The following is a 25,377-nucleotide window of genomic DNA, read 5'->3' as shown; positions in this document are numbered from 1 at the left end:
CAACTCTAAACAACGCATGGGTGGGATTAGCAACTGCATGAAATATAAACAGTAATCTGATAATGTGCTTAATTTTATTTTTTTAAAGATATAGATAAGCCACTGCAGAAAATGCTAATGTTGCTCCACAAAGTACCATACTCTACCTTTGAAAACCATGGTTTTGGAAAAAAGACAACCAATTTATATGTTGATTAAACAAATGAATTGAGACATTAAAGCAAGAAGGAGACAGGAGCTTTTGCATTCCATTGCCACAGGAATATGGAGTCCTTCCAAGATACACAGATACAAACTGAACACAGATTTCTCATTTATAGTAATAGTTTAATGTAATTGAGGGACGTTTATGAATGGAAAAGGGTGTTGCAATGCAAATCATTTTCAGAATCAATTAGTGCCTCAAATACTGGGTAGACTCTCTTTCAAGACTGGATATTAATTGAAACCATGTTTGGAACGTCTCATAAATTGCTTGCCAGCTTAAAATGTCCTGATGGGAGCAGGATTGTGAACTCTTGCACTGCCCTAAGTCCCACAGAAGTAATCCATGTAGGCAGTTGCAAATCTGCATCTGTAAGATTTTTGCACAAAGAGGATGATAAAGACATTTGTGCAACCCTCCAGTTATCTGGATGCTTGCACTTCTCCCTTTTCATCATCATCGCTGCCATCTTCTTTTGCTTTCTCTTTTACCTCCTCTTTCACAGCTCCTTCAGGGAGAAAGCGTTCAACCTTTACATCTAAGTCTTCACTGGTTGAACTCCGAATAAACAAATGTGTTACAAATGGGCCTTTAAACAAACAAACAAACAAACAAAAACAGGGTGGGGAAGAAATCAAAGTTATTACTTTGCTGCTCCTGGCAACTGCCAACTGACATACGGTGTAAGATCTAATGTATTGATAGCATTGTACTGAAGTTATTACAAGCGCTGTAGAATATATTAAAGGCTAGGTCCAGCCAATAGTAAGCATTTTAAGCCTCTTATATATTTCAGTGAAAAAGTTGTAAGCATGCACTAAACTCTCCCTCTGAAAATCAGTATGATTTAGAAGTCCTTAACTTTGGTTGGTTTGTGACCCAGATTTGTAAATAAATGTTTTAAAATGGTTTACTGCTTTCAATGAGAGGAAGTAGCTATGATCCAGATCCCAATATATGCATACAGATCCCATCATCTTCTGACAGATGGAGCTTTACCCTCTTCCCTCTTTCTTCTATATATGTAAAAGTCAAAAATTGTGTGTGGGTTTGTGGCTGGCTGCAGGGCCGTCTGTAACGCAGGGAATAAGGGGGGCTGCCCCGGGTGTAATCGTACTGTAGGGGCCCGCTGAGCCTGCCATTTGGGCCCTACAGTTGCTGCTGCTTTTACTTCACATTCTCACTTGCCAGAGTGTATGACAGGAGTCACTGGGTTACATTATTACTTTGTTTATACTTTCCCTTACTAACAAGTACACCCTCTCAATCATGGTGCAGGCCAGGTTTCTGATTTCAGCTACCAGTCATCCTATCGGCCATCTTTCATTCTATTGGTCTCTCTCCCATTCACTCTGACTTCCTTCACCATGGATTGGCTGGCTGCCGTTTGTTCCCTCCCCTTTACTCGTGGTTTCTTTTCTGACTGCGCAGAGCATTTAGTTTCTCTCCCCTCTTCCTGCAATATCCAGCGAGCAAGCAAGTTAGTGTTATGTATCTTTACCCCTTTCAGTGCCACATGTATCTGTTAGTGGTGTGTGATTAACACTAATCTGAAATGTGGTGCGGTGTGTGCTCGCCTGTGTGAGGGGCTGGGATGACACACTGGAGTGGAGACTTAGGGCTTTATTCATAAAAGAGTGAACTGCGGGGAATTGAGAAGGGAATTGCAAAATGAAGGGCAAAATAGCGGAGTTTTACGTGTAGCTGAATTGAGGATTTTTCCCAACTCAGCTTCTTTGGCTTTAAGTTTGCAATTCCCTCTTTCATGAATAAAGCCCTAAGTGGCAGAGTTCAATGTATAAGGTGGCAGAGGTGACATTTTTTCAGGCTACTGAGCTGAGTGTGTAGCTGGGGTTTGACGTAAAGGATTTGCAAGTTAGCTGGTAGGTGGTAGGCTGGTGCATTACACGTGACATTGTCATATTTTATGGTCAGGTGGATGTTTACACAGCACATTGAAGTAGGGAGAAGTTTTGGTGAAACATGGGACATGGAGCAGTGTTTGTTTGGGGGGCAGAGTAGGGTGATGTGAATTTCAGTTTTACATTGCTGCAGGCGGTGTCCATTGGTGGCACATTATGTGTGAGAGAGAATGGGGTTTGAATAGGATTAGGTTTTTTGTGACATATTTCAAGATTTTGGTGACCTTTAAGGCTTACAAAGCATTAAAAAAAGAAAACCCTCTGTGCGGACAATACACCATAAGCCTGAAACCATCTATAGTGTTAATGCAGAACTTCTACTTTCCTAATATTTAACTTTAGGTCCATAGTTATTGGCGCTGTCACCATCATGTTGCCCATCATGCTACTCAGGAATCTCCATGTTCTCACATACAGTTATAACTTCCAGAATTAGTTTGTAACAATAAGCAAAAATTGTGTTGTGTGCTCTTTATAAGTTTTTTTTAAAAAAAATAAAAATAAAAAATCTCCTAAATTTTCCTTTTCACCTTTCTTATTCTCGGAGCCTTTCCGAGAAGCGTAAACCTACCCTAGTGTGTTTCTAACAAATAGTACCTATGACAAAATTACATCCTGGGCAACGCCGGGTATATCAGCTAGTAGCTAATAAGAGAAGCCCCTGCTTGCCCAAGTAGGGCTGCTTTACTGGGTTGTGGCTGATTTGAATTACTAAAGTGATACTGTAATAACACTTCCTACACTCTCTAGGGACATAGCTTAGCTTCCAGTGGTGCAGCTGGGCTTAACTTTGAGGCTGAAGTCCAGGGTCCTAAAGCCTGGGGGGACTGCATGAAATGACCAGGTAGACTCGAGCAGCTAGAGAGTGGCTGGGACAGAAGCAAACAGGCTCTGTGTTTAAACTTAGGCCAGCATGGACACACTGGAGCCCACCAGGATTGATGCTGGTTGTTGCTACATCCTCCTTTACTTTTTAAAAACATTTTCTAGTCAGAGGGCAGCCAGCCAGCCAGGCATGTACATGGTTACAGATGCTCATTTATTATTTTTACTTTAAAATATACATTACCCTTTTCTACAACAAACGCTGCTTATTCCCAAGTAAATCTATTTAGCATCCATTTTATTCCTGCAGTCATAATGGTGCTAGGATTTGAGTTAAAAATGCAGAACTGTGCAGGCTCAGAGCATTTCTTTCTTTTTCTTTTTTAAATCAGGGTGGACAATTTTTTTTTTAATCTAACATTTCAGGAATGTAGAAACAGCTGTAAAGCATGGAACTGCAATGTGGGGAAGGGGAGAAGAGAGGTGTTAATTGTGCGCTTCACAACTGAATTAATGTACACATGGCTATCTAAAGCCCCAACGCCTCTGTAAGTCCAGGTCTAAAATTATCTAGCCACAGCACTGCTGGCTTCCAATTTGATTGGCAAACCGGTGTTGTTCAATGGAGTTTAGAACGAGAGCTGGAAAGTATCTGGTTGAAGTTGTAGCTCAGGAACAAAGGGAGGAGATGCCAAAACAAAAAAATAGGAGACACATGACCTCCAAGGGGCATTAAAAATGGTTTATTAATTTAACCCAAGATATTTTGAAGGGACTCTTCTTCAGGGGCACTGTGTTCTGTATACTGTATAGCAGAGTAATTCACTCAAATTATCCATTAACAATATTTGGATAGTAATTCTACTCTACGTTGCAGGGCTGTTGTAAGGATTTCTGAAATAATGTATGTCAAATGCTTTGAGCACTCTAAATTACTATATAAATGTTTGTTACTTCCACTTGAGAAAATATGCATGTGAGTCACCAAACTATTGGTGCAGAAGTGAATGTAGCAGCACAAGTCAGGATTTGTGGCTTGACACAAGCAGAGATTACTTCTATCATTAACTCTCTAGATTACCTTCAGCCTTGGTGCCTGTCACCCATCAGCAGGAGCAGGACAAGGAGTGGCAGGCAAAATTCCCCAAGACCAAGGAGTATTGAGGTCCAGTTCAAACATAAACACTCAGCCGTGGCTGCTTGTTACATGTGTGAGCTGGCATGAACCTCAGACTCATGTACTACACATACACACACACCTTCATGCAAAGGAGAGGAGATTTAAAGTTTCTGTTCATAGCTTAGGAGAAACCACCATTGGTTGCTGCATCTGAATTCAGCAAATGCTGGTTTGTTCAAAACACAATGGGTTAACAAGCCAGGATAACAAACCACCCTCACTTGATAAACTGTGGTTCAAACAAGCCACCATTTGCCAAGCTGGGAGACAACAAATCACAGGTTCTTCTAAACCAGGAATGGAAGCTTTACATCTCCTCATCTTACATGCGAAGGGGAGGAAGAAATACGTGAGCCTGAGGCTCCTCCTGCTGGCTCACAGACCAGAGGCTGCTCTGACTGGGATTTGACAGATATGACCAGGCCCTCCTGACCACCTACTCTCACACAAGGCTAATGAAAAGATTGTTAAAGCGGGGGGGGGGGGGTTGCCGCTCAGATCATCACAGCCAACTGTGAAGGTGCAGAGCCTGGAAGACAAACATCATACATAGCATTTATACAGTATTTTGCCTCAGTGCTCAGCAATTCCCTCCCTGTAAAGTCGGCTGGCATTTTTATCCCAAAATTATAGATGTGCATGCAGGGGCTGAGAGAGAGTAGCCTGCCTAAGGCCACCCTATAAATTCATAGTCAAGCTGAGCTTTCAAGTTAGGAATTTACAGCTTACAGCTCACCTAATTAACCTCACCTCTAATTAAAAATACTTCCTAGGGCAGCCTTCCCAGATCTGTGTCCCTCCAGATGTTTCAGCCTATAACTCCCATCATTCCTGACCATGCTGGCTGGGGCTGATGGGAGTTGGGAGTCCAAAACTTCTGCAGGAACCCATGTTATGGAAGGCTGTCCCAGGGCAAATCAAAAACCTTCAGTAATGAAGATCATACTGAACACGGTTTTTAGTTCTAGGAACTGGGTGTGGGTGCACAGACTAAACAGCCCATCCACATAGTTGAATATTGAAATGTCTTCCAATTTTCATTCAATTTCACATAGAGGGGATTTGGGAGAAAGACTGGTATCATCATCGTCATCACCACCCACCACACATTAGGAGTACTTCGTTATGGATAATAGTTGTTGTTTTTAATGAAATAGTAGCAAAATTTGTATTGAGACTTTTCAACACTATTCAGTAGGAATCTGCAAGATGATTTTTGACATTCCAAAAACTGGCAGGAGAAGGCAAGAGCAGAGAAGTACATTCTCAAAATTTTCAGACCTCCTTCCAGAGTGGCTTCCCTCAACTCGGTACCCTCCAGATGTGTTGGATGGCCACTTTGGCCTGGGAATGAGGGAGGCTCCCAGGTTGAGGGATGCTGCTCCAGAGGATGAGAAAGTTTTTAAAAGCTTCCCTCTGTTGGGCGGCGGGGGGGGGGGAACAGATCGTAAAGGGAGTGCTATTACTACTACTTACGAAGCAAGGGAACTAGTATTAATGATTTTCTTTAAGTACATCCTGCCTGACATAATACTGTGTATTGCCTGTTAGCGTTTCTTATTGCTGGGCCTGGCAATCTGTGGTTTTTAATGAAGCAATTCTTGCTCCTTGGTGTTAGAAAGGTACTCCCCTTTATTCATCAGAGCAATATAATTAGCTTTTAGTGTCAATTAAAAAACTAAAAAAAACTAAAAAAAACTAAACTAAAAAGAGACTAAAAAAAAGCAGCTTACCATATCTCAGAGGTTTGTGTTTACAAACGTCCTTAATAACTGCATCCAGATTGGCAACTATCTGATCAGTAGGCATATCCAGCTGAAAGAAGTTAATGCAAAATTAATGAAGGAGAAAACATTAAATGCTGCTGGATTAATAAAAATTGCAGCGGCTGGGGTAAATATTTAATCAGCGTTCCAGGCTTTTGTTTAATAAAAGGAAAAACATTTTCCTCTCTGTTCAAGATGCAAAGTGTTAGAAGTGCCATTACCATCACTAGCTCAAAGATATCCTGCTGTGAAAAAAGCAGAAAGCATCTTTTTGCTTGTACTCAGACTCGACCACTATACATATATATGTGTGGGTATAGCCCCCGTGAGAGCCAACTGTTGTGGGATAGAGATTCAATAACCGTCCTCAGCCAAAGTCAAATTTGTAAGATTTAATATGTCACAAATAGCGTGTGAGCTTAGGGAAAACATGGCTCTCCTTGAGGATAATGGCAAGCCACGAGAGAGGAGAGGAAGACAAGCTGGTTAGACAGACTGGAAATGTGTGTTCTGAAGTAACATCCATCAGAGTCTCTCTTAAACCAGTGATACTGTGCAGGGAGAAGCCATTGGCAGGAAAGTTCACCGATGACTAGAGCTTGTTCGGACAACACAGCTGCCCACTGTGGGTTAATTAACCCTCAAGGAGCTGAGGCACATGCCGCCCACCATTATGAATGTGCAACCCCCAAGCGGGGACTGTTGTGTCATGCGAACCCGGCCAGCAGGGGTTAGTTTAGGGCTGCACAACACTCGCATAACTCTACAACAGACCCTGGGTTACGCGAAGGCTGTATAGCCCTCGAATAACCCTCACCAGCTGGGTTCACATGACACAACAACCCCTGCTCGGGGGCTGCATATTCATAATGGCGACTGGCACACACCACAGCTTCTTGAGGGTCAATTACTGAGAGCCAATGTGGTGTAGTGGTGAGAGCATTGGACTGAGAGCCAGGAGATCCAGGTTCTAGTCCTCACTTGGCCATGGAAGCTCATTGGGTGACTTTGGGCATGTCACAGACTCTGAGCCCAGCCTCCCTCACAGGGTTGTTGTTGTGAGGATAAAATGGAGAGCAGGAGGATAATGTAAGCTACCTTGGGTTCCTTGCAAGAAGAAAAAAGGTGGGGTATAGATGCAATAAATAAACAAACAAACCCACAATGGGCTTCCGTGTCGTCCAAACCAGGTCACTAAGTAGCTTGTGAAAGTTTCATGGCATATCAAATCCATCAATAGCTAAGGATCCACTTCCCATATGAAAGCAAGAGTGGATTGTTCATGAAGGAAACGATACCAGATGCTTGAAGTTGGAATTGGCCCCAAGAGATTTCACAGGCGAGAGTCCTGTGGGATTGAACTAGTAGGGTAAACGAGACCTGGAACCAGAGACCGTTTGTTGCAGAGGAAGGAGAGAGTCTGGCTTTATGGAGCAAAGGGCTTCCTCCTAGCCCAGCCCTCAGATGAATCTTTCTTCAAAGAATCTGCTTCCTAGCAAGCAATGAAAGCACCACAGGGAGGCAAGTAGTAGGGAGAACAGATGCATCTCCTCCCACTTTTTTAGACTCATTCAAGTGTACATCAACAATCATATCTAGGAAGCTCTCAACACTTCCCAGTATCTCCCAGAGTATATTTCGGACGTTCAACAAATCCTGATCAAATCAGGCAGATTTAAAGATGTAGTTTTAATATAGGAGGTACCCACACAAAATGCAAGCAGCTGGTGCCATCTTACAAAGAGGCATTCCCCACCCTACCTCTCATGTAAGAGGGAATGCCACTTCTAAGATGAAGTGCTATGACACATATGTGCATTGATAAACAAAATATACATTTGCTTCATTATTGTTTTTTATTCATGTGTGGATTTAATAAAATTAAAACCTATATGATTAAAGCAACTAAGATTTACTTAATCGAGCAACTGATCTAATTTTAGGATGCACAACATTCTCAGAGATAAACAGTCCTTGATTGTCATCTTGACATTACATTTCATTGCCCGTGTGTATAACCTGGTTTATAGAGGCAACCCACATAGATACCTGCAGAGTAAACCCCCATGCACCTCCACATTTTGGCCCCATGTTCCCCGGAAGAATGTCCCATAATTTGAGAAATACTGATCTATTCAGTATACAGTTCATTACCCACCCTGTGCCATGAGGATTGGGCAGTTTATTATTTAGAGGATTTTAAAACTGTGCTTCAGGAATAGATTATACCTTTGCAAGGCAACAGTCAGTAAAACAATATGACAAGATGGCACAAAAACACTGACCGCCACTGACAATCTTATCCTCCCATTAATGTGTCTAATGTTTTGTTTAAGAACATCAGAAGAGCCATGCTGGATCAGAGCAAGGGTCCATCAAGTCCAGCATTCTGTTCACAGTGGCCAACCAGCTTTCGACCACGAACCCACAAGCAGGATATGAGGGCAACAGCCCCCTCCCACCCATGTTCCCCAGCAACATATGTACATAGGCATAATGCTTCTGATACTGGAGATAACATTCAGCCATCAGGACCAGTAGCCATAATGTGTATTATTAATGCGCTGTTCCTTGCCAGTATCATATAATGATTTGCCAGACTTTTCCTAACTGACTGTACTACTCTGTCCTGCTGAATGACCCATTTCAGAGTGTTCCTAAAAAGCTACAAAACAAATGTAGAATTAGAGCTGTATATTTGTATGTATTTTTGGTAGATTATTAACAACTTCTCAGAACAAAAAATTCAACTGGGTTAGCTGCCAAAATTTCTTATGAAACTTACTGTTGCAATTGGAGTTTGGATCACATTATCATTTTCTACCACATATTCATGACACAGTCTGAAGAATTCAAGCCTCTGGATAATGTCATGACTAAGAGAACCTGTTCAAAGGAAAACCAAAGAAGTATCAGACAAATGCTGTACAATCCATCACAGCGATCCAGTGTTTCCAGTGTGCAGATAGAACTCTGTGTAAACAGGTGCTCTCCCTTTCCTCTTCAGTGCTGAGAAGTACTCCACATTCTGTAGTGAGGATCTAAGTGCCAAGCATTCCCTGGTGCTACAAGAATGTGAGGAATCCTGTGTGTGCAGTAAAGAGTCATGGTCAACATTTTTAAGTTTAATATGTTCCTGGTCTAGGTAACAAAAACAAGGAACTGGCATTCACAACCATATTTTGTAAAACAACCAGAACCTTATGACATAGCTCCAAAGGAGGGCTTTGCTCCTCTCTCCCCACCCCAACCTGAAAGGCTGTTAGCCCTAGGGTAAGAGAGCATCACCTGGCTCCCCCAATATCCTACCAGATTTTGTGCAGATGTTCTTCAGAACTGCAGACATCCAGTTCTTAAGATCTGCAGAAGACATACGCCAATATTTATTTACACGTGTGTGTGTGTGTGTGTGTGTGTGTACTGAAGTATATCAACAAATGTTCCTCTAGCTTAAGAAACTATAAACTAAAAGAAGCTCCTTTGCTGGCTTGCACCAAACTCTTTGTCCTCCTCCTCTCCATAGAGAAGGAGAAACTGTCTTTGGAAGGGGGCAGGCTTGATCTTGTCACTCCCACACTTAAAATATTAATTCTGCTTTACCAGTCCCCACTTCCTCCCTAAATGTTTTAGTGAACGCAATAGATGTTGCATTTATTTTTAAAAGGGACCAAAAGGCCTTTGTGTTAAATATAGGTCTCCATGGGCTCTGGTACATCTCCAGTGTATTATCCCTCCTCTTCTGGCAGGTTATAATTTATTCCAAGGATCTAAAGAGCACAGTATAAATATGTTGCCTGAAAATATGCTATGCAGACAGCTAAGGCAAGAAAGAAAACAAACACAAGAATATTTCCTTGCTTTAGCTTTCCAAAGCAAAGCAAAGTTGGTCAAAGAGGGGGGTGATGAGAATCCCAGCCTGTCTCAAGAGCAACAAGTTTGTTTCTTATCACAATGGAGGCTCCTCCGGAACACCTGAAGTTTAAGATCTCTGCCTGCTCCATTATAACAGTATGATCTGGAGCAAATATGACCAACTGGTGGCATTTTGTCCCTCACACCAGTTTTATCTGGTCCTTGGTAGCTCCACCAAGCATTAAATCAAATCGTAGAGAAAAGGTAATGAGCCTCTGTGGGTATTTCTTATCATTCTTATGTGTGCCGTGTGTTCTGGAGAGAGTGAAGGACCACCGGGCCCCTCTTTCAGGAAGCATGTTCATTCCACAGCCCCACCACAACTGATGATGCTCTGCATTTGTAAGCAAAGGTGATGCTAACAAAACAAAATAAAAAAGACCATGACCATCCATGAGGTGATCAATAGTTCAGGCCCCCAGGCTAGCATACAGAAAACAAAGTAGCTCCTAAAAATGCAGGAGCTGGCCACTGCTGATCTGGGGGAGAGAATACAGCTGACACACTCCTATGTCAGGGAGCTGTGCTGAGAAGCAGCTCTGCTTCCCCACTTTTCAGAGCTGTTGTGCTGGCAAGCCTGCCTGCCCAAGTGGAGAACCAGTTCCAAGTATAAATAAGCAGATATCGTGGGGAAGGCATACCAGAGAGACCTGTAATGGAAACACAAGGAATGCTGACGTTGTTTGTTCACATTTCTCCACCCATTACGTGAGTGACCATGACAACATGCAACTAAAAAAGGAAGGCACATGGAACTTCAAGGGGGGAGTCCATGGCGTACTGTTCCCCGTAACGTATGTGTAATGTGGAAAATGCTTTTTACATGCAAGTTTACTTGAAAGTAAGCCCCACTGAATTGAATGGGGCTACACTCAAAAGAGTACATAGGATTGCAGCCTTAGATCAGGAGTGGGTAACGTGTGGCCATCCAGATGTTTTTGGCTTACAACCTTCATCTTCCCTTGCCGTTGGCTATGCTGGCTAGGGCTGATGGGAACTGGAGGCCAAAACGTCTGGAGAGCCACAAATTGCCCACTCCCACCTTAGATGCTTAAGAAAATGCATACATACACACAAAACGTAATCCTTACCATTTCTGGTCCTTGGGAACTTTTTTTTCAGAGTGCCCCTTAAAGGGGTGATCTTGGACGTCATTGTAGGCACAGCGACATAAAAATCTGCCCGGATTTCACCATCCAAAATCTGAAAGTCCAATGTTTTCATATATATGTTTTAAGCACAAATAAGTAATTTATTTGTGGAAGGAATTGGAAGACCCAATTCCTCCCCTTATTCCCTTTCCTGCCAGATAGAAGAACAATAAGCAAACACACTAAGACAACATGGCTGAAAGTGTACTACGTTTTCCTTAATACTGAAGCAAGAAGGATACTTATAACCTCTTTAAAATAGAATAGCACCAGAATTATCGAAGTGAGGCTATGTATAACAGCCCTCTCCCATGCCGGTTCTCCTCAGCTGTTTCCCAGATGGACTTACACTTCTCTTCCTTGTATCCCACAGAACCTATACAATTGTCCTTTACGAGAAGGGTTCCTTGTGGGAATCCACATACCCCTCCCATGAAAGACAATTATATAAGTTCAATATTTCAAGTTCAACACTTTTTGTAAAAATCATAGATCACAGCATGCAGAAATAAGATTTTCAACAGTCAGGAATCATTAACATATTTCAAAAACACAAAATCAGAAGAATTAAGTCGACTTAATCAGATACAAATGGTGCTTCCAAACGAGGCTTTTATTGAGCAACTGTCCTGTCTCATGCATGCAATTTTAGGGGAAGTCCAAATGTCTTCCATTTGTAACCCCTCCCCTGTTTCCCCACCACTTCTTCCATCCTTTTTCTTACTACAGAAAATCTATTTAGGAGGCAAACATGGAATAGTGATGCCTTTTGATAGGTAGCACTAGGAGTCCTCCATCTGGGAGCACCCTAAATAAACTCCTATTCGAGACCAACCATTAATCCAATGCACAATCACTTATCAAGACGGCAATCTAATACATAAGCATCAACAACCTTCTGACAGAGTTTGGCCAATGTTAGTGCAAACAAAAGCTAATTCATTCTTGTTTGAAAGCAGAAAGTCTGTTTTGTTTTGCAGAACTGACTATAACGCCCATACCCCTTCAGCAATGAAGGCAAATATTTACTTTAAGCACTCTCAGTTCTAGGGGAAAAAAGGTAGAGTGGAATGCCCTCTTATTTTCCCCACAGACACAATGTATAGATTGTAGGAAATATTATGATACTTTTCCTGTACAACCACAGAAACCATTTGCTGAAATCCAAAGAGAACACGTTTCTTTTTCACACTTGCTAGATAATGTTCAAAAATATGTCAATATTTAAACGTGACAAGCCAAGGTGCTATTCTGGCATTAAACAAAAGGGTAAACTCATTCTGTATATAATTCCAACTTTATTTTCATGTTCTAATTTAGTAACAGGCATCCCTGCTCCGTAAAAATAGTCAACCAACAAAGTTGAAGAAATGAACATGTTGAACAATTTGTTCTAACCTCTGAAACCAAGGGAAGCAACTATTCAATTGAGAACACATTTCTTTCCTTAGGCAAATTTTAGGTGACCCTTCCTGAGACACATGCATCAATTTGAGCCAGTAATTGAGAAATTATAAACGGATCCTCATTTTAATTGGCACTGCAGAATCTCAGTTTCCACTCTTTTAAAAGTAAAAAATAGGAAATGAGGAAGCGTTTTTTGAAGATGCTCAGAACAGTCTTTGAAATTCTATTCAGGAACAGCTTAAGTTCAGGGAAGGCTTGGTGCCCCAACATCTCTGCACTATAAAGAATCTGCAAATACAGTTTAGAATCTAGAAATCTGAAAACGTGGGCAACCTGTTTGTATCTCCGGGACTGCAGCAATCCTGAGACAAGCAGTGGCACCATAAACCTGGAGAAGGGTAGGTAGCAATAATGGGAAAAAGCAGATTCTCAAAAAGCAAGCACAAATTGACAAAATGGGCCAGTTCGCATGTGACAGTATGCCGCTGTGGGTTACATCATCCATGGGGTGCCACTGTGCATGTCAGACACCATTTTGGGTTGTTCTGGGATCATCCAAGGGTTGTTTAACCCTTTCATAAGCCATGCCGCCCAGGTCTGCACGACTCAGCAAGCCATGGTGTGCACCCACTGCATCTTGTGTATTCAAAATGGCAGCTGGCATACACTGCAACCCACCATGGCTTAAATAAGCCACGGTGGGCTGCACTGATTGTGGGAACTGGTCTATATAGAGTACACCTCAGTACTCCAGCCTAGCACAATTGAAAAATGTTGCATTAACTTCCACTGAGGAGGACAGCGTTCTTCCTTCCCCAGAGAGACCCAAGTGTCAACACAGAGAGAATATGCATCAGCAATGGAGAACTGCAAAAAAAGGAAGTATTTAAAAACAAAATCCTAAAACCCTAAGTGTACCCTTGGCAGAAGCTAGTGCTCCTACAGCAACAATAAATACACAACAAGTTGGAAGGTGATGCACACTTCAGCCTCAACATACAAGAACAGGGTTATGTGTTCACTGCGAAAGTTTCAAAAAGCATAAGATAGGTTTAAAACAAGGGTGGGAAACATACAGGCCACAGGCCACATGCAGTCCCCCATGGCTGTTTTTGTGGGCCTCCTTGTGTTCCCCTTCCACTGCCAAATTTGCCACCATCACAGAAGCGAAGACCACAGCGATTTTGGAGGGAAACAAGGCTCGTGGGGAGGGCGCGCCTTGTTTGCATGCGGAATCATACTCCCGGAAGAATCACGCACCTTGTTTCCTTGCAAAATTGCTGTGATTTTTGTGGCTGACACAGCAGCAAATTCAGTAGGAGTGTGGGTGTGGTGCGGTCCCCGATGGGGGCAGTGCAGCCTCCCCAACCCCCAGAAGCAGCCCACCCCTGGGTTAAAAGAACTATTTCAAGTTAGCCTGATTTCCCCCCCAAAAAAGGTCTTATTACAATGCTTAATTTACATATGCATTAATTACCGGCTTGATTAATTCAGCCCCTCCTACAAATGCAGCCCCATTTTCTCTTGCTAGAGTAGCTTCTTCTTCTTTCTGCAAAAAAATAATAATTCAGGTTGAAGCCACTGGAAATGCTCAACATTTTGCCATACTGCTGTGTTTTTCAAAGTGGGGACCTCCTTAGGCAGGTGTAGGCACTGCTATGGTATGCAGAAGTTTCTCTCTGGCCAATTTATAGGCATGTCTTGACATGTGTCAGGCTAAGCCACCCTGAGAATAAGCCATGGTAGTGGGTGACTTTTTTACTCCTGACAGACGATTGCCCACTTGGTGGCTTGTTGTGGCTTGTTTCTCCCTCACTTCCACAGGCCACTGCCAGCATGTATCCCAAGGACCTTTGTGGCAGAAATCCTCATTTCCTTGCTCCCTACATCTGCACCTTTTCTGCAACTGGTCTGCTGGGCTGCCAGCTCACAAGGCAAACTCTATCCACCCTGCATCAGATTGTCAAAAGGATTTAAGTTTCTGAGCCCTTACACGGTCACAACCTTTAAAAAATGAATTATTTTAGGGGTCTTACTCAAGTCTGCAGGACCACAAGAACTCCTGTCTGCTAATGAGCCCAGCATAGCCATATCCCTCTCCTGTCAAGGTCCTTGTCAATTTTATCCTTCACTTCGGCTTCCAGAGAGAAACTCCCCCCAACCCTCCTGCATCAGATCACAAAGTGGAAATATTTTTGGAGCTCCCTCCTGTCAATGTCCTTGTCAAATCCATCTCCACTTCTGAGTTTCCCTTTCTACACATTCTACCGGAGTAATAACACCCACCCCTAGAGCTCCTTTTCTCCTGCAGCCGGCAACTGCTTTCAGCTCTCCCAGCAGCCTTCATGCTTGTCGCTTCCCTCCACTGCTATCTGTCAGATGTACATGAGGATTACAGAGCAGAGAATGGGATTGCTAAACATATGCAAATTTCAAGGCAGAACAGGAACTGAGTGGGTAAAGATACACATATTTCAAGGCAGAGGAGTAAAATGGAGGGGGAAATTGCACAAATTTCGAGGCAAAGCAGTAAAACTGAGGGGGAAATTAAGCAAAATTCCTAGCAGCAGTCATAAACTCCTGTGCACTTGCACAGGACCGAAAATAAAACAAAAAATTATGAACATGTTCGCAACATGCTCCAGTGTCCTTTCTTCAAGATTTCTATGCAACAAAATTAAAATTCATCCTGAAGCAGAGGGTGCTGGGAAGGGATGAGAGAGAATTGCGGTGCACTAGTGAAATCGCAAGGGGCAGCAAGGGTTTTCATGGCTCTTGTTGGGCAGCTCTCTAGATGTTCCCAACAACCCACGATAAAATTGCCCTGTGTCAGGATTCCTTTAGCCCCCACTTTACTTCTAAGCCCAAATATACACAGACAAGAGGCTTCAGTCTACAGCTTTTAATCCATTAATTCACAGGGTCATACAGATGCAAATTCTCAGTGACTCTCAGTCTACAAAAGAATGCCTTCAGGGGATTCAAAAGGAAGTTAGGAGAGTTGCCTGCCCCTGCAGTTTGAAGAGGGAGGCAGTCTGACTAGCTTAACTTAAGGCGGGGAGGCCCCTCTCTTCTCGTGAGGCCTCTAAGCGCAGCTTTTCACGCAAGGCCAATAGGGTAAACCGTCTAAGTTCTGCCCCTCCCTTCTGTCCCTTTGCTCTGCGCCTGCGTTTGGCGTCTATTAGGTCATACTCCCCAGACCCCACCTCCTCCTGTTCGCTGCCTCTCATGAGGTTGTGCGAAGAGGGACCTTCATCCTCAGCCAGCTGGACATTTGTAACCTGGGAAGCCAGCCTACTCATATCTGGGCTAGCCTGGGAAAACACCTCCCCCATGTCTGGTGGTTCTCCTTCAGAATCTGAACTGCTATCCCACTCTTTGCATTCAGAAACACCCGACACCCTGCCAGGTTTGGACGTCCCGACAAACCACCCTGAGAACAAGACATCTTAAACAACCCTACTACATGCCATGGGTTCACAGGGTGGCTTGTTTGCAGGAAACAACCCATAATAGAAACACCACTCCGGGTTCAGACATCATGCTAAGCTCCCTGCACCCACCCATGATAACAACCCACCGTTGCTTATCATGATATGCATACCAGGTCACTGCACAGAAGCTGCTGAATGGGCAGCCTTGGTTGACTCAATCTATCTCACATTCAAGAACAGTCTAAATTCTCCAGGCAAGAAGAAAAGTTTCTACCACCTCATACAGCTGGAAAGAAAAGAGTTTTCTGGACGCTGGTGGTGTGGAGGGGGGAGAGAAGGAGAGACCACAAGTCCACCTAACCTAGCATTCTAGCTAAGTATCACAGCAACCAACAAGCGCTGGATGATCCGCTGGAAATTAGCCGGTGGTCCACCAGTGGACTGCAAATGACCTTCTGCTCACCTGTGCCTTGTAGATTTGCTTTAATGATTATGTAAGTGAAGCATTCATAATAACATTTGTTATTACTTCTGAATCCAAGCGCAGAAGCTAAACTTTCCTGGAGCTAAACTCTGGCTCCAATGAAGCCCTAATAAGTAGGTAGCTCAAGAGTTCTCAGGCATATCATCCTCTAGTCCACACTGTACCAAACACATTATGGATGAAAAATATAGGTTTAGAAAATTAGTTGGGTGATAAAGTTAATGCCCTAAATATGTCCGGAATTATGTGTCTAGTATCTCCTCAGCTCTGCAACACTGGTATTTAGGATAAAAGGGTGGAGTGAAAACTGTGTGAATGCATCAACAAAGCTGACTTTTAATATAACAGAGAAGAGGCCAAGCCATGTCCAGCTGCTAACAGACAAATATCTGCAAAACCGATTGTGTCCATTCTTTCTAACTGCCTCCTGTGCCTGGAATGCACTTCAAGAATACTGACATGTTACCATGTCTCATTAAATCTCAGCTCAACAACCACCTTTCCTGTAAAGCCTTTGACTTAAACTTGCTCCTCATGTTCATTCCTTGCTACCATTGCCTACCCACATTATTCCACTTCTTCCATTGTTTTCTGTGCTTGCTATCTAAATGTCAATTGCAAGCTCCATAGGGTAAGGACCTGTGTTGGTTATGTTATTTTCTAAAGTGTTGTGCTTACTGATGGCAGTGTAATCAATTGAGCCACACCACTCAAAGGGAATTTGCGATACTCTTCAGCATATATTTGTTTAGCACACCACATCCTTTTTGTGAAGCTTTTTGTTTTCTGTGTGGATTTTGATTGTTATTTCCTGTAGATTACTTCTGATGAAAGAACTCTTCATTCCAAAATGTGTTTGGTTTACTGTTAAGAAATTCTTCATTGATTGGCACCTTTGAGGATATGCTCTCTTTTTGCATTCTGGCCCAAATAACACACAAAAGATAGAGGAGTACTTTGTAACTCACCTCCGTAAATACTAAAACCTTATGGATGTCATCTGTAAAACGGTAAGGCAGAAGAAGTGCACCATCAAATTCCTCCACTGTTTTCTGAAAGCAAGAGAAACCAATCAGGAAATCTCAGATTGTTTGGTTCAGCAAGACAAGTTTACTCATTTTATACAGGAAAAATTAAGTTTGGAGCAAACTTAGATATGGAAAGTCTGCCTTGTATTTCTTTTTATCTTTTTACCCTCGGGGATGTACAACTGGACTCTTCAGTTACAGTATTCAAAAAGAATACAGTATTTAAAATGTTTGCTGGATATGCTGCTGTAAGCTTGTTTTACTACTATGGCTTGGAAATGGTTTTATACTGGTTTATATTTTAGCATATTGTGTGTGTGTGTGTGTATTATTAAGTTTTATTTATAATATTATATTTTAATATTATATTGTTAGCCGCCTTGGGTGGAAATGTTCCTGAAAAGCGTCTTAGGGATATTTCAAATAATAAATGTATAGAAAGGGTAAATTCTTGACATTTTATTTCTTTTCTCCCCATTCGCAATTTGTAATCTAGCACAGGCACTCACGTCAGAGCAAGTAACAGCCACAGTAAGATTTAAAAAGCAATTAAGGGTGCAGTCCTATGGGAATGGCCATAAACCTTGGAACTTGGAGGTTTACTGTCATCTAAGGCAGAGCAGAAGGAGCGTTGGAGGTGATCTTCACCTCCATGCTCCTCCCGCTCTGCATTTTGGCTAGACAGGCTTTTTTGCCTGACTAGCTGGGGCTCTGCAGAGCAGGAGGGAAGGAGGCTGGGGAGACAGCGTAAGCTGTCCTTCCCAGTCCCCTCCCCTCAGCACACCCCCCTCCTCCAGCAGTCTATGGAATGGCACGTGGAAGTGGGGAGGCGTTAGCTGCTCAAAGTAAAAAAAAATCCACACAGTGCACAGCAAACCATGGAGTATATCTAAGGGCACAATCCTATGCATGTTTAGACAGAAATAAGTCCTACAACTTCCAGCATTCGCCAGTCAACATGTAGCTCTTTGGATGCCAACCTTTGAGTATGTTCCCAAAATCATCTCCTGTCCACACAACCACCAGCCAGACTTTCTACAATGCACTGAAAGCACCAAAGAACATCCTGGATAGCTAGAAGCTTCTGTTCTTGCCCCCAATTCTGCTTGTGATAATCCATCGTGTTGATAATTACATGGAGATGAGAGAACTTACAAGTCAATGCAAACATTTAAGACAAAGTCAGGAGATTCTCACCAACACTTCGGGAACCACTCACAGCATATCATCCCTGAATGAACAACCTCTGAAACAATTGTAAGTGCCCTGAATGTTTTATTTATAAAAGCCTTCAGACTTTCAACATTTCAGAAATTATTTCAGTTATAAAGTATAATAGTAAAAAAAAGAGGCTAATGCCACATACAAACTATGAGACTTTTTCAGCATACCTTCTCCATTGCCATATCCAGGGTGATATTTGCATACACTTCTTGGTTGGGGGAAGTAAAGTCCAGTGGTTGAAACTTCTTCAGCATATCTACAGCTACTTCTGCCTCGTAAACTGGCCTTTGGTAGCACCATGCCAAATAAACATCATCCGTTGGCTCACTCGGTAAGGGAAATCTGAAACGTTGCTTTTTTTGCTTGGGCTCTGATTCCTGGGCTTTCTTTCTGGGGTTACTTTTAGAAGTTTTTGCTCTTTTTTAAGGAAACAGAAATAACAAATGATGTAGCCTAACTGGCTGAATACCCATAATATAAAAATATGTATTTCCAATGGCTAAAATAAATACTAGAGACAAGTGGGCTGCCTCAATCAGAGGTAAAACCAAAGGAAAACATGCAAAGGTGCTGTAGAACAGAGGTGTGCAGAAAGTAGGTCTCCAGATGTTTTGGACTTCAACTCCCAGCAATCCTGACTATTGGCCATGTTGGCAAGGGCTTTGGAAAGTTGAAATCCCAATAATCTGGAGTTCTACCAACTATGTCAGGGTTGCCTCTGAGCAAAGGGAGTGGCACAGTAGCTCAGATTCTGAAGAATGGCAAGACGTGGGGGAGGAAGTTTCCCAGGAGTCTGTGTCTCCATCTCTGGACAAGCCTGGGAAACTTCCTCCCCCACGTCTTGCCATTCTTCTTCAGAATCTGAGCTACTGTGCCACTCCCCTGTGCTCAGAGGCAAACCTGACAAACTGCCTGCCCCTCTTGCAGAAGACTACTTTAGGGCAGAAACCTATGCAACTTTAGACAGAAAAAAATCTTGCTAGCTGGGGAATGCTGGGAGTTGTAGGGTTTTTTTTCTGTCTAAACATGCATAAAATTGTACCCTTTTTAGAAAACTGCCCACGTTTCAAGGCTGCTGCTTTTTTCCACAAGGATTTTTTTTCTTTTGAATTATTTGCACAGAGACAGGTTCTCCTTCTTCATTTGCGCCCAGAAATAAAATCAGTTTTCTAGCAATGGTCTTCAAGTGGTGGGTTGGGACCCACAAATGGGTTGCACTAGTGGCAACATCATTCTCTTATTTTGCTGATTTATAATAACATTTATTTTAAACCACCCTTCTCTGCAAAAATTTCTACAAAAATCCAAGAAGGCCAACAACCACCCAAACAAAACAATAATTAAAGCAGCAAAAAAAGAAAAGAATCAATCCAAACAGAAGCAGTAAAACCAGAGATTCAAAAAAGAGTTCACTAAAAAAAATCCCCGAAAAGCTTAAAAGCAGGCAACAAGGTGGCCAACACCCTGGGAAGGTCATTCTATAACCTGGGTGCCAACTCTACTATTCCCATGAAATGAATACAAGTCAGTAAGGGGCTGCAACAAGGGCCTCAGAAACTGAGCAAAGTTCCCAAGCTGGTTCATATGGGATACTGCGATTCCCAAGATACTCTGCCCCAGACCTTTTATGCCTTTAAAAGCCAAAGTCAACATCTTGAATTGAGCCCCAAAACAAACTGGTAATCACAGCTGACATAAAATGGCATGATATGATTGATGCTGCTAGCTCATCAGAACTTTCACAACAATCACACGTGTTTGTTTTGGGGTTAAAATCTGGGTTGTTTAACCCTGTACTCACTCCTGCTCAGCCGTGACAGTGCAAGGTGCAGATTCCACTAATACCCCCACATAGTATATACCAAACAATAACAAGCATGTCATAATCAAAGAGTCAAAAACATACTAACAAGTGTCTTTTAGTATAAATTATTAAGGGTGTAATCCTATTGAGATAGACTGCCACCTCTGACCTTCTCTGAAGTTGGAGATGACTGACTATCCAATGCAGGGTGGGCAGAACACAGAGGGGATCCTCTTCTCCGCACTCCAGCCACGTCATGACAGGGTGGGGGGAGGCCGAACAGCACATAGGAAGCATCGTAACAACGCTTCTGCAGTCTCCTCCCTTCCCAGTCCCTGGGAACCCCCCTTTTTCTTGTTCTGTGCTGTGGTTACGAGCGTGGAGACGGGGAAGAACTGTGCCACTAATGAGGCAGCAGAGGAGGGGGCAGGGAGTGGGGTTTCTGGGAGCCGAGCTCAGAGCCCTGGCTCTGAGCTCGGTTCCCAGAAAATGAAAAAACCTATGGCCATCTAGACACTGTCTAGCAGCCATAGAATTGCTCTCCCCATGATTATTTAGGGACATGTTGCCTATCTGAATTCAGGTGCTAGTGACATGTTCGTCTGAGTCCGACTCAATATTACTGTTTATGCTTTGCTATTTCTTTAAATGTTGTTTCTACTCATTAACCAAAGAAATAAAAGTTATTTACTTACTTTGAAGCATAGCATCTACTAGAAACCAGTAAGTTGGCAAAACAAGGAAGTGCTGCAGAATGCCGACCAATTCTGGAGAACATTTGGCTAGGACACTGAGCTGATACTTTTAAAGACAGAATAAAAGTACATTTTTAATCATCATCAGGAATAAGCTAAACTACTAGTCAAGGCCCTTAACAGCATTACTTTAATGGGCCTTCGAATGTATTAGTCCTTTCAGGATTACAACACAAAAAGGCCTATCTAAGATGCAATCCTCTGCACACTTACTTGGAAGTAAAATTTACTAAGATCAATGGGGGAGTTTATGGCCTAGTTCTCACCCATGCGTCTGGTCTTTACCACTACTGACTGCAGCTGGGTGTTCACATGCTTGAATAACCATCTGTAAAAAATCCCTCCATCTAGCTGTTGGATATGGGGCTAAGCAAGCACACTTCGCCCTGACATCTAGCTTTCTATTTGGAGGGAATGCGTGGCTCTCCAGATGTTGCTGGACTGCAATTCCCATCAGCCCCAGCTGGAAAAAGTGCAGAAAAGGGCAACTAAAATAATCAAGGGGCTGGAGCATCTCCCCTATGAGAGAAGGTTATAACAGCTGGGATCGTTTAGCTTGGAAAAAAGAGGGTAAGGGGAGACATGATAGAGATCTACAAAACTATGCATGGTGTAGAGAACGTGGATAGGGAGACATTTTTCTCCCTCTCAAAATACTAGAACCTGGGGCCATCCCATGAAGCTGATTGGTGGGAGATTCAGGACAGATAAAAGGGAGGACTTCTTTATACAGCTCATAGTTAAATTCGCTACCACAAGATGTAGCGATGGCCGCCAATTTGGACGGCTTTAAAAGGGGGTTGGACATGTTCCTGGAGCAAAAAGCTATTAATGGCTACTAGTCTTGATGGCTATGTGCTACCTCCAGTACCAGAGACAGTGAGCCTATGTATACCAGTTGCTGGGGGACATGGGTGGGAGGCTGCTGTTGTGTTTGTGTCCTGCTTGTGGGTTCTTGGTCAAGAGCTGGTTGGCCACTGTGTGAACAGAATGCTGGACTAGATGGACCCTTGGTCTGATCCAGCATGGCTCGTCTTATGATCTTAACATAGCCAATGGTGAAGGATGATAGGGACTGCTGTCCAATACCTGTATAATTCTTAGAAAGCTGTATTTTATATATACACACAGACACACACACACACATTTCATATGCATGCACTAAAACTGATATAACCAAATCTATGTAGCTACAATTACTCTTTTGTTTTGTTGAAATTTTACAATAAAAAAAATTATAAAAAACAACACCTGGAGGATCACACTTCCCCATCTCTGCTGTTACTGTGTGTTGACAACTACAAAGTGACACCATATCTTGTCCAATAGGAAGTATGGACCATCATGAATAAAAATTATGATCTATTCACCCACTTTGGTCCTTTCAGGTAGCAAATTAAATAAATTCAAGGTGAAGGATGGGGTGACATTGTATTTTGTTACATCAAGAGGGTTTGTGGCTTAAAATGAGTGAGAATTTTTTTTTTTTTTAATGTGAATTTGGCATGGCGCTGTTTGAAGCAAACTACTGCCAGGCTAGAATTGTGCTTAAGAAATTCCAGAACTTTTGCATGCTTACAGATAGCCAATTTCCCCCTTACTAGGTGGGAGTTCTAATTATCCCATAGGTTTGTCAAGTCCTCTAGCCTTTTAAATAATGTACAGACATAATCTGTAAAGGCCTATTACTTCAGTGATCTTCATAATTCCCCCCGTCCCCGTCAAATCTATTTGTTTGTAGTATTAAGCAACCTCTCACTCAATAGAAGGGAAATCCAGAGTCTGGATTTAATGTAAATTGTTTTTTCCAGTCAACATGCAGAGGAACATTTGGCAGAAGGTGTTCCAACATACATTCAAAAATAAAATGTATATAATCTGTACTGTACTTAAACTGCTCCTCCCATCAAGAGTGTGTTTATTTTGGATACTTCAGCAAAACATATACCACCTCAAACAGGAGCTCACAATACAATCATATAAATATGGAGTAGCGTATTTGGCTAACCAGAGTATTTGGCTGTCATACATTTAACTGAATCTAATGCCAGGCATTTAACAACAGGCCAGCATATAGGACTGCACAGACACACATGAAACAGCTAAAACTCTGGGGTGCTACAGACTTCTCTGTGTAATTTAACTACTGGGTTGTGTCCTTTTGTGGTCTGGGAACACCTGAACAGATTTACCCATCAAAATAAACCAACAGGAACATCTGTCTTCAAAGGGAATTAAGAATATAAATTAAGAATATAAACCTTTTGGCTAAGCTGAAAGGCCCCAAATATTGTACCTTTTCCACATAGAGAAGTTGCTCCAGCCACTTGATCAATTTAGGCACAAACTTATACATGTTAAGACAGAAACAAGTCCTACAACTGCCAGCATTCCCCAGAGAGCAGTGCTAGCTGGGGAATACTGGAAGTTGTAGGACTTGTTTCTGCCTCAGCATGTATAGGATTGCTGGCTTAGTTGTCTTTTTCTGCTCAAAAATGGGGTGGGGTAGGCTTAATAGGCAATTCAATTAATTCTTCACTTCGAAATGAAATAAACAAGCAAAAAGCTCCAAAGCAGTGACCCCATACATCTTTCCATGCAACCCTTTCATATATGCATTTCAGAAAGGGGCACCCTCCCCCTTCTCCCCGACCCCATACAACTCCCAGCCCTTTTCCCGAGAGAGTTGCTATCTCCGCCGCCCCCTGCCGCCGTCTCCCTCGGCAGGCCCCGGTGTCTTTTTTTCAAATTGCATGATAGGCAAAAATCCAAGAGCATAGTTTTCTTCAGCATGGACAGGCACATTTTCCAAGGATGCTCAGAGCCGCACAACGGAGCTTGCCCAAAAAGAAAAACGCGCGCGCTGAGAATCAGGAGCGTGGATATTTGAGAAGGGTTGGGCTAGACGAGAAAGAGAAAGGCTCCTACTGATGATGATACATTTAACAGCAATTGTTCCTCCCGGCCCTCCTCAGCACCCACCTCTCCTCAGACAGCCTCTCAACACGGGCGCCGCCATCTTGCCAGTGAGGGGAGCCCAGCGGTACGTCCCCATAACCGGCCCGGACTGCCACACAGAGACGGCCAGGAAAGGTTCCGCCTCTAGGGAAAAGAGGCGGTTGAGCAGCAACGTGAATAAATGTGGCCCGCTACTAATAGACTGCCCAACTGAGGCCGCAATCCAGAGCTCATTTACCTGGAAGCAAGCCCTATTGATTCATGGATCACTGCCTTGTTGTGGTGAAGGGGCTTGCGTAACTCAGTGAAGCCATAAGCTATGCCGTGCAGGGCCACCCAAGACGGACAGGTCAGGGCAGAGAGTTCTGACAAAATGTGGTCCACTGGAGAAGGAAATGGCAACCCACTCCAGTATTCCTGCCAAGAAAACCCCATGGGACGTATCACAAGGCTAAAAGAGATGACACCGGAAGATGAGCCCCTCAGGTCGGAAGGTGTCCAATATACTACTGGGGAAGAGCAGAGGGTATTTCCAAGTAGCGTCAGAAAGAGTGAAGCGGCTGGGCCAAAGCCGAAAGGACACTCAGCTGTGGATGTGTCTGGTGGTGAAAAGAAAGTCCGATGCTGCAAAGAACAATATTGTTTAGGAACCTGGAATGTCAGATCAATGAATCAAGGTAAGCTGTAGGTGGTCAAACATGAGATGGCAAGATTGAACATCGACATCTTGGGAATCAGCGAACTAAAATGGACAGGCATGGGTGAATTTAATTCAGGTGACCATCATATCTACTACTGTGGGCAAGAATCCCTTAGAAGAAATGGAGTAGCACTCATAATCAACAAAAGGGTGGGAAAAGCAGTACCGGGGTACAATCTCAAAAACGATAGAATGATCTCAGTACGAATCCAAGGCAAACCATTTAACATCACAGTAATTCAAGTCTATGCCCCAACCACTGAGGCCGAAGAAGCGGAGGTTGATCGGTTCTATGAAGACCTACAACACCTTCTAGAACTAACACCAAAAAAAGATGTCCTTTTCACCATAGGGGATTGGAATGCCAAAGCAGGAAGTCAAGAAATAACTGGGATAACAGGCAAGCATGACCTTGGTGTACAAAATGAGGCAGGACAAATGCTAATAGAGATTTGTCAAGAGAACGCGCTGATCATAGCAAACACTCCTTTCCAACAGCACAAGAGGCGACTCTACACACGGACATCACCAGATGGTCAATATCGAAATCAGATTGATTATGTACGTTGCAGCCAAAGATGGAGAAGCGCCATACAGTCAGTAAAAACAAGACCTGGAGCTG

General features: G+C 42.9%; 1 protein-coding gene across 1 annotated transcript; it reads right to left on the bottom strand.

The window, feature by feature from the left end:
* Window positions 1-306: 306 nt before the first annotated feature.
* Window positions 307-24,125, bottom strand: MRPL1 (mitochondrial ribosomal protein L1). The gene is made up of 9 exons (XM_084855427.1): window positions 24,080-24,125; window positions 21,038-21,143; window positions 18,706-18,955; window positions 17,255-17,338; window positions 13,846-13,917; window positions 10,902-11,013; window positions 8,684-8,784; window positions 5,866-5,947; window positions 307-794 (listed from the first exon to the last, which is right to left on the bottom strand). The coding sequence occupies exons 1-9, from the start codon at window positions 24,114-24,116 to the stop codon at window positions 628-630; spliced, it is 1,011 nt and encodes a 336-aa protein (XP_084711553.1). The 5' UTR covers window positions 24,117-24,125; the 3' UTR covers window positions 307-627.
* Window positions 24,126-25,377: the final 1,252 nt, after the last annotated feature.

This window comes from Heloderma suspectum, chromosome 5, assembly GCF_057233095.1.
Source record: "Heloderma suspectum isolate Gila_16-S chromosome 5, 16-S_ref, whole genome shotgun sequence".
Lineage (NCBI taxonomy): Eukaryota > Metazoa > Chordata > Lepidosauria > Squamata > Helodermatidae > Heloderma > Heloderma suspectum.
This window is presented reverse-complemented; position numbering and strand designations above follow the sequence as displayed.